Below are 9,764 nucleotides of genomic sequence, written 5' to 3'. Positions count from 1 at the left end.
CTGAACTGCCTTTTATAACATTCTGCGATTGCTTCTTCCTCCCGCCAGTTTGGTTTTCTTTTGGAGTCCATGGTGGCTGATTATATCATGAAATCTAGGCTGTATACGGGTCAGTTAACAGCACACCAGTTTAAAACTTTTAATTAAGACATGGTGGAAACGTGATTATCTTTCATTTCTAATGTGTATATTATAATGTATTGTCTTGAAAATACTTTATCGTCAAATGTGTGTTGAATGTAAAGGAATTTCACCATTCAATGGGAATTTATCTGAGAAAGTTCTTCAATAAGGACATCTATTCAGCGATTCAGTGACATCTTCCAAAATCCTGTTTGTGGCACAGCAAAGTCTTGAATCGACTCTAAAGGCTTCAACATACAACGCAAGAACAATTACGTTATTTTGTTCTCGCAGCATGTTCTCGGCACATCGTCTGAGCAGAACTTTTTTTCTTGCTGGTGTCCGAGAACTATTGTGTGATTGGTCAGATATTTAATGTGGGCGTGGTTAATGCGGAGAAACGTAGATTACGCACCTGCTTTTCTCGTGAAGTATGAATGTACTGGCCAGAACCAACTTTATTCTAGTTCTTGCCACCTCGAGAAAACGAACACATCTCTTTGTTCTTGCAGAGTATGTCCCAAGCTTAAGACTGACACTTAAGATTTAGTCCTACACTTTACTTGAAGTATGATTGGGATGCTTGATAACTAACTTTTAAGCGCAGCTTTGAGCCAAGAATTTTTTTACTCTTAAGTTAATTCTTAGCAGTGTTCTTGTGAGTAATTTGACGATGTTTGATAAATACGGGCCCAGACTCCATCAATGAGCTAAATGGACCTTTCGGGAAGATGAACTCCCAAAACTACGGCTAGGTTCTGAGATATCGTTAAACAGTTTTACAAGAGTTCCCTCAACAGTCAACCTGCCACAGGCTCTTCCGATAGTCCCACTCCGATACTTATTGATTCTGTCCTAAAGGCCGTCGCGGTACATCACGATGAAAGTTGGTGATGATTAAAGTGGTCCCCAGCTTTTGGGGCTCATCAGAAAGCTTTCTTACATCTCCGGCCTCAATTATTTCCTTATAACAGTTTCCTAAAGTGGTGGAGAGAATGTTCTTCCTTTGTTATTATGAAACATTAGGACAATGTTTTATTAAGATCATTATAAACACGTTCAATTTAAGAACATTTCCAAAATATATTTAAAAGGTTGCAAGTAAAATGCTCTAATTTTGTTAACTCGTCACATTATAAGAACATTCAACATCTCATCGCTCAATGATATCCTCAAAACAGTTTCCTAATGTGGCAGAGGGAATGTTCTTCCTTTTTTATTATGAAACTTTGGGACAATGTTTTTTTTAAGATCATTGTACAACTTGTTACCTCAGAAACATTTGAATGTTGCAGTTAAAATGTTATATCTTTGTTTGCATTTAACACTATAGGAAATGTTTTAAATGAGAAAACATTCTTACAATATATTAATATTCATTTAACATTACATTCAAATATTTTCTTCAGAATTTGTAGGGAATGTTAGCCGAAGTTCTGAGACCGTTCCCTGCTGGCTGGGGTGCTATCAAGGGCGCCACTGAGAGACAGAGGGCAGCCGGAGCAGGGAGAGGAAGTCAACCTGTACGGAAACATGATCATATCAACCCTCCCAGCTACAGAAAAGAGGCTACAAGAAATAAGGGAACAGCAAGAACGTGATTAAATACTGAGCCAAGTGAAAAGATACTGTACTGAGGGCTGGCCAGACAGATCCACAATAGACAGAGCTTACCTGCCATACGCACATGTAGAGGAAGAGCTATCAGTGGAGAACGGCTCATTACTAAAAGGAAGTAGGCTAGTTATTCCCAAGCTCCTACAGACAGAAATCCTTCAGAAACTGCACGCAGGACACCAAGGTATAGCAAAGTGTCGTGAAAGAGCCAAACAATCTGTCTGGTACACAGCTTCAGAAAGTGGTCGAGGGCTGCGACACAAGTGCAAAAGAAAGAATTAACCCCAAAGAGCCACTGCTGCCGACAGAATTCCCTGATAGATCATGGGCAGAGGTGGCTGCTGACTTGTTTCAGTGGGACGAAAACAAGTGTCTATTGGTGGTAAACTACTTTTCCCGTTTCATTGAGGTAGCTAAACTCACATCAACAACCTCATTAGCAGTAGTTTAACATTGCTAATCTATCTTTGCCAGGCATGACATACCGTCCGAGGTCATGACAGATAATGGACCCCAGTTCTCGTCTGAATGCTTCACTCAGTTCGCAACACAGTGGGGGTTCAGACGCTAAATGTTCAGCAAATATGATCAGAGCAATGGAGAGGCAGAGCGAGCCGGGCGGACAGTTAAAGGCCTCCTCCAGAAAGAAAAAGACCCCTATCTGTACCTCTGTCATCTCTCAAGCCGGGCTGGACTGACATAACCAAACTCAAAGAGGAGGAACAGAAGAAGAGACAGAGATTGAGCTGGAACTTCATCAAAAGACACAGAGCTCAACATCTCACAAGACTGACACCAGGCAACCATGTCTGTTTAAAGGACACAAAGGAGAAGGGGACGGTGATAAGACAGGCGGAAGCACCAAGGTCATACGTCATTGACACCTACAGAGGAAACCTGCGGCGCAACCGAAACCACCTCGTCTCTACCCCAGTGGCGCCTGCAGCGCAGACCGTCCTACCAGAGCCAGAGCAACTTACTGGTCAGCCAGTGAGGCCAGATCATGCAGAGCAAGAGCCAGTTCAACCATGCAGTCCTGAGCCTCCGGCACATTACCCTGCAAGAGAGAGACAACCTCCAGGGTTTTGTGGTTCAATAGCAGGTTCCCCTGGTAAAACTGAGTGATTTCTATGTGAAGAATAAACCCCCACACTCAGTTCACTTTCACTATCCGTACCCGACACAGGACACCAATGATTCTTTAGTTTCCTATTTTCTACTACTGTCCAATTACAATTTCTAGATCCCTCCTTACCTCGATCAAATATTTCTCCTTCCAGATGCAAATCCCTTCTACTATCTACGTCACTTCCTTCCATCATTTGCTCCACTCACAATCCAGTTGTTTGCCAACTCCAGAATCGACCAGTTCTGAACTCCATTTATTTTAATTAGACACAACTGAATAATCGAGCATAGTCCAGGCAGTGGGTTATGGGTAATGTAGTCCATGATAAGACAGCACAAGAGTCTGGAGGAGAGCCCCCTAGTGGAGATCATGAGCACTACAGCTGGAGGATGAGACAGTCTTATATTAGAGACACTAGCAGTTCATCAAAGGACAATCAGTTTTGCTTTTTGGTATCAAATTATGTCAATGTACATGTTTATGTAACTGACTTAAAGTTATTAAGTATTAAAGAAAAAAAAGATGTCTAACTTGTGACTAGATTTAGTGGTTTATGTAACCCCAGAAACTCCACCCTCTTACAAACCGTTATCAGGAAGAGACTAGTCTTATTATTTCTTACTTTCGTTTTTACTGAAAGCTGAAACGAGTCAGAGCTGTGAAGGACAGAGAAGGACACTTTATATTAGGATTATTGTGTGTTTCTGAATTAGTTTTTTATTGTAATTATTAACTTTTCAAAGCAAAGATTAGAAAGTGAAAGTAAATTGTAGATTATTGGATCTTTTAAAAGACGAGGAAATGGATTCAAAATCTGTTGAAGAGCTTTCTTGTCCTGTTTGCTATGAAATCTTCAAGGTTCCTATTTTTCTGTCCTGTAGTCACAGTATTTGTAAAGAGTGTCTGCAACAGTTCTGGAAAACTAAGGAAACTCAGGAGTGTCCCGTCTGCAGGAGAAGATCCTCAAAACTTGAACCGCCAGTTAATCTCACGTTAAAAAACTTGTGTGAATCATTGATAAAGGAGAGAAATGAGAGGCGCTCATCAGAGTCTGAGGAGATCTGCAGTTTACACAGTGAGAAACTCAAACTCTTCTGTCTGGAGGACAAACAGCCTGTGTGTGTCGTGTGCATAGTCTCAAAACAACATGACAATCATAAATTCAGACCCATCAGTGAAGTGGTTTCATCTTACAAGGTAAGACAAATGTCTCTCATTTCATGTGATAAATACAGTGCTAAACAGACACACATACTATTTGTGTATACAATAGACTAGTAGACATGGCCACAGGTGTATAAATCAAGCTCTCGGCCTGCAGACGCTTCTACACACATTAGTGTAAGAATGGGTCGCTCTCAGGAGCTCAGTGAACTCAAGCGTGGGGCCGTGATAGGCTGCCACCTGTGCAATAAGTCCATTCCTGACATTTCCTCACTACTAAATATTCCACACTCAACTGTTAGTGGGATTATAACAAAGTGGAAGCGATTAAGAACAACGGCAACTCAGCCACGAAGTGTTAGGACACGTTAAATCCCAGAGCGGCGTCAGCACATGCTGAGGGTCACAGTGTGTAGAAGTTACAAACTTTCTGCAGAGTCAACAGCTCCAGACCTCCAAACTTCTGTGGCCTTCAGATGAGCTCAAGAACAGTGTAGAGAGCTTCATGTAATGGGTTTCCATGGCCGAGCAGCTCAAGCCGTACATCACCAAGAGCAATGCAAAGCGTGGGATGCAGTGGAGTAAAGCAGCCGCCACTGGACTCTAGAGCAGTGAGACGTGTTCTCTGAGCGACCAATCACGCTATCAGTCTGACAATCCCATGGACGAGTTTGGTGATCGCCAGGAGAACAGGACTTGCCTGACTGCATTGTGCCAAGTGTAAAGTTTGATTGAGGGGGGATTATGATGCGGGTTGTTTTTCAGGGGTTGGGCTTGGCCCCTTAGTTCCAGTGAAAGGAACTCTTAATGCTTCAGCATACCAAGACATTTTGGACAATTTCATGCTCCAAACTTTGTGGGAAGTTTGGGGACGGCCCCTTCCTGTCCCAGCATGACTGCGCTCCAGTGCTCAAAGCGTCGCTCCATAAAGACATGGATGAGGAGTTTGGTGTGGAGGAACTTGACTTGCCTGCACAGAGTCCTGAGCTCAACCCGATAGAACAGCTTTGGGATGAATTAGAGCGGAGACTGAGAGCCAGGCCTTCTCGTCCAACATCAGTGCCTGACCTCACAAATGAGCTTCTAGAAGAATGGGCAAAAATCCCCATAAACACACTCCTAAACCTTGAGGAAAGCCTTCCCAGAAGAGCTGAAGCTGTTAGAGAGGGTGGGCCGACTCCATATTAAACCCTACGGCTTAACAATGGGATGGCATTAAAGTTCATGTGCATGTAAAGGCAGGCGTCCCTAAACTTTTGGCAATATAGTGTACTTTCACTTCCTGTATCATTTGTACAACAACACATTTACAACTGCATGGATATAATAATTAAGAATTGGCCATTGCAAAAAAACACATTTGTTTGGTGATTTCTTGATGTTCATCATTTGCAGTTAAATCATTTTAAAGGACCCGTTTTTCATGTGTTTGTAAAGCTTTGATTATGTTTACAGTGTGCAATATACAGGGGCGTAGCCATCTTTTCAGAAGTGAGGGGGACAGAAATGTCGTATTACCATTTTTTTTTTTGGACCAATATAATTTATCGCATCTCTTGCTTTTAATTGGGCAAGATATCAAATAGAATGGTGAACAATAATCAATAATTAATATCTATAATATTATTCTCCTATTCTCCTATTTTTTTTGCCAATTTTATGATTGGTGTATATACTACAAACACTTCTGCATTAAGACTCAGAAGACATTAAGACATAGATTTTATGCAATGCAATATATATATATATTCTGATGTAACTCATCTGTTCTCTATGTGAATATATAGTAAAATGTAATTTATTCCTGTGATCAAAGCTGAATTTATCATCATTACTCCAGTCTTCAGTGATCCTTCACTAATCATTCCCATATGAGGATCTGATGATCAACACACATTTAGGATTATTATCAGTTGTGCTGCTCATGGTGATGCTTAATTTTCTAAACATTTGTGGTAAAATTAAAAGAGAAATTAATACTTTTATTGATCAGACATGCATTAAATTGATCACAAGTGAGATTTTTTATATTACAAATTAGATAATTTATTTAATAAATGCAAATAAATGCTGTCCATTGAACTTTCTATTCATTAAAGAATCCTGAAAAATAACATGTAGGCTATCATGGTTTCCACAACATTTTGGGAACTGTTTTCAACACAGATAATAATCATAAATGTTTCTTGATTATGAAATCCTCATTTGAGAATGATTAGTGAAGGATCATGTGACACTGAAGACTGGAGTAATGATGATAAACTCAGCTTTGATCACAGGAATAAATTACTATATATTCACATAGGAAAAAAAGCGGTTTTAATTTGTAATAATGTTCAAAATATTACTGTTTTAACTATTTTCGATTACATAAATGAGCAGAATACTAAACATTAAACAAGTTGCATTATTCATATGATACTTTATTGTCAATAAATAGCCTACATTGAGATGACTTAAAAAACACACATAAAGCATATATTGTCGCACTCGTCTGATTGTCGTCGTCACGTTTCATCATCATAACGATTGTTTTCCTTCAGCTGCAGCTCCAGCGTGACAGGGTATTACGAACCCACTTTTGGACTTTCTGTGAGAGCGCCCTCCTCATATTAAGATTCGGAAAAAATTACAGGTCATGCATAGATAATTTTTTGTCTCTGAGTTTAAATCTTGATGTATTCACATTGGTTTCTATGTAAATACACTTGCCCCTGACCTCAAGAAGCGCGCTATCAACCGAGTTTAGAGAAGGCTGTCGTTAGCGTTCCTGTTAACTTGTCCGCCCCCGCACAGGGTAACCCCGGTTCGAATCCCGCTCGGAGCGGGTCGACTAGGATCGGTGAGACCCAGTAAAAGTGCGGGGGACGAAAATACATTTTATTAAAAGTGAGGGGGACACGTCCCCCGCGTCCCCCGCGTAATCTACGCCCATGGCAATATAACATGAGTTCATGTTTCGCGTGTAAAAAAGACACAGTATTTTTCACACAGTATACTTATCTGTACAGCGCTGTTTCCTCTGTTCTAAAAACGGCCTGATGATTTCTTTGTTCTATGAAGTCCCTCCTTCAGAAACACGTAACGAGTTCTGATTGGGCTAGCGCTTCCCGTGTTGTGATTGGACAGCAGCTTAGCGCACTTTGCCCGGAAAGGTCCCGCCTCTTACCATAACGGGGCGATGCAAGCGCTGAATGCGCGCTCTTCTCCACGTGGGAGAGCAACGAGACCACGCCCCCTATTTTGCGTGTTCTTGTGGGCGGAGCTTTAGTCAACAAACGGTTCTAGTGAGGTCATCACAGCAGGAAGTGCAGCGGTGTCGTCCAAACCGGCCGCTCGCTGTAGGCCTCGAAAGGGAACTTCTGTTAAATAAAATATCTCGCTTGGCATTGAACTTTGAGCTTTATAATTTTACAGGTATTATTTATGCTCTAACAGCAACATTACACACTAACTAAACTTTGAACGAGGGGATCGCAAAGAACAGGACCTTAAAAGATACATGTCCTGCCATTTTCAGGCCCGAATGCTTCTGAGACATTCATCATAAAAATATTTATATAACAATAAAAACATCCAGATACACAATGTTTAAACCTCTTAAAGCTTCATCAGTTTCACAGATTTTCATCTTAACCTGTAGGAGGAATTTAATACAGCGCTGACGTCCTTACAAAACAAGCTCAAACATGGAGAAGAAATGAAAGGAGAGTGTGATAAAACAATCCAACACATCGAGGTGAGGATGTGTAAAGAGTTAAACACTCAACATTCACACACAGTTTATTATTGACATTAGTGGAGTGTGTGTTCACACAGAGCTGACTGAAGTGAATGTGATGTGATTTCAGTCTCAAGCTGAGCACACAGAGCGTCAGATTAAAGAAGAGTTTGAGAAGCTTCATCAGTTTCTCAGAGACGAAGAAGAAGCTACAATCACTGCACTGAGGGAGGAAGAGGAGCAGAAGAAGCAGAGGATGAAGGAGAAGCTGGAGGAGATGAACACACACATCTCAGCTCTTTCACACACAATCAGAGACATGGAGGAGATGATGAAAGCCAATGACGTCTCGTTTCTAAAGGTGACCAATCAATCTGGCTTCATTCTTTGAGCATAAAACAACTTGAGACTCACTGACAATGAGAGTGTTTGATAAGATATTAACATGTTTTTAAACTCTATATTTTCCAGAACTTTAACGCCTCAATGGAAAGGTGAGTGAGCTGCTCGTATCTCTTCTCTCAGTGGATCTGAACTCAAATTCACTGCAGTTCTGACTCCTGAATGTTCCTCCAGAGTCCAGATCCCACAGCCGGATCCACGGATGAGTTCTGGAGCTTTGATTGATGTGTCCCGTTATCTGGGTAACCTGCGGTCCAGAGTCTGGAAGAAGATGCTGGAAACTGTCCAACACAGTGAGTCTCAGCAGATCTGACACCAGCGCAAAACATCCTTCAGATAGAAACACACACAACATTAACATCTGATAGAAATAATAATCACTGGAGTTTCTGAGTGAATCTGAACTGTATTTCAGAAGATCATCAGATCATACAGTGAACTCATAATGACTACAGAAGTCTGTTCCTCATGGTCTCTGCTTATGTATTAGGATACAATAGTGTTTATTGAATATGATATTAAACCTGAAGCCTCAATCCATTCTGACAGAAACTGACAGACCATTGTCATGATAGCAGGATTTATAGAAAGTCTTTATATGTGTTTTATATTTACATTTCTGATCATATTTCATCCTGTAATCTGATGTTCTTCTCTTTGCAGCTCCGTTGACTCTTGATCCAAACACAGCAGATCCTCATCTCACACTCTCATCTGATCTGACCAGTGTGTGTGTGTCGCTCAGTGATGAAGATAAAACACTTCCTGATAATCCAGAGAGGTTTGACTCGTGTCTGTGTGTCCTGGGATCTGAGGGCTTTAACTCAGGAACACACTGCTGGGATGTGGAGGTCGGTGACAATACAGGCTGGAGTCTTGGAATAACCACAGCATCAAACCAGAGGAAGGGAGAGGATTTCTTTAAGTCTAATATCTGGTTTGTGGAGCACTGGGACAGTGAATACTTCTCTCAATCCCCAGATCAACCCTTCACTGCCTTTCCTGTTAAAGTGAAGCTTCAGCGTGTGAGAGTTCAGCTGGACTATGAGAGAGGAACAGTGTCATTCTCTGATCCTGTAACTAACACACATTTACTCACATTCAGGACGTCCTTCACTGAGACTGTCTTTCCATTCTTACGTAATGAATGCACAACTCCTCTGAGGATCTTACCAGTTAAACTGATTATTACAGCAGAAAATCACAGTTAAATCTGATTCTGCTTCCAGATCAATGGGTTATTGATGTGATGTGATAAAAATTAATATAATTAGTATTGTCATAATTTAAAATTCAGAAATGTTTTAAACATTTTTTTGTCTTACATGGACCTGTTGTTATAAAAACTGCTTTGTCTTTTGATTCTTTACATTTTTGAGCCCAATCTCAGATTTGTCCTGTGGTGTGACCGTCTCAAGCATGGGTCAGTAAACTATAACTTTCATAAATTAAAAAAGAAAAGCATAAAAATAATCTGTGGCAGGGTGAGTACAGTTTTTTGAGCACTTTGTTATTTTGGCTTGGATTTTAATTTCTTGAAATATGAACTGAATTTAGAAATGCTTGGCTGTGTTTAATAAACTAAATGTATTTTTGAAATGAAGACGG

At 40.6% G+C, this 9,764-nt stretch overlaps 1 protein-coding gene across 1 annotated transcript; it reads left to right on the top strand.

The window, feature by feature from the left end:
• The first annotated feature begins 3,670 nt into the window (after positions 1 to 3,670).
• On the top strand, positions 3,671 to 9,367 carry LOC137092530 (E3 ubiquitin-protein ligase TRIM35-like). Its single transcript, XM_067456806.1, has 6 exons — positions 3,671 to 4,066; positions 7,677 to 7,772; positions 7,885 to 8,115; positions 8,226 to 8,248; positions 8,331 to 8,449; positions 8,820 to 9,367. The coding sequence occupies exons 1-6, from the start codon at positions 3,671 to 3,673 to the stop codon at positions 9,365 to 9,367; spliced, it is 1,413 nt and encodes a 470-aa protein (XP_067312907.1).
• The last annotated feature ends 397 nt before the right edge of the window (positions 9,368 to 9,764 follow it).

Source organism: Pseudorasbora parva, chromosome 11 (assembly GCF_024679245.1).
Source record: "Pseudorasbora parva isolate DD20220531a chromosome 11, ASM2467924v1, whole genome shotgun sequence".
In the NCBI taxonomy this organism is placed as follows: Eukaryota; Metazoa; Chordata; class Actinopteri; order Cypriniformes; family Gobionidae; genus Pseudorasbora; species Pseudorasbora parva.
Note: the sequence above shows the minus strand (reverse complement) of the source record. Positions and strands in the feature narration are given on the sequence as shown.

Bases quoted from the DNA above. Each gene is read 5' to 3' on its own strand.
- LOC137092530 (XM_067456806.1), top strand. From the start codon at position 3,671: ATGGATTCAAAATCTGTTGAAGAGCTTTCTTGTCCTGTTTGCTATGAA. The intron at 7,773-7,884 runs GTGAGGATGTGT...ATGTGATTTCAG, and splicing joins AAACAATCCAACACATCGAG to TCTCAAGCTGAGCACACAGA. The intron at 8,116-8,225 runs GTGACCAATCAA...TATATTTTCCAG, and splicing joins ATGACGTCTCGTTTCTAAAG to AACTTTAACGCCTCAATGGA.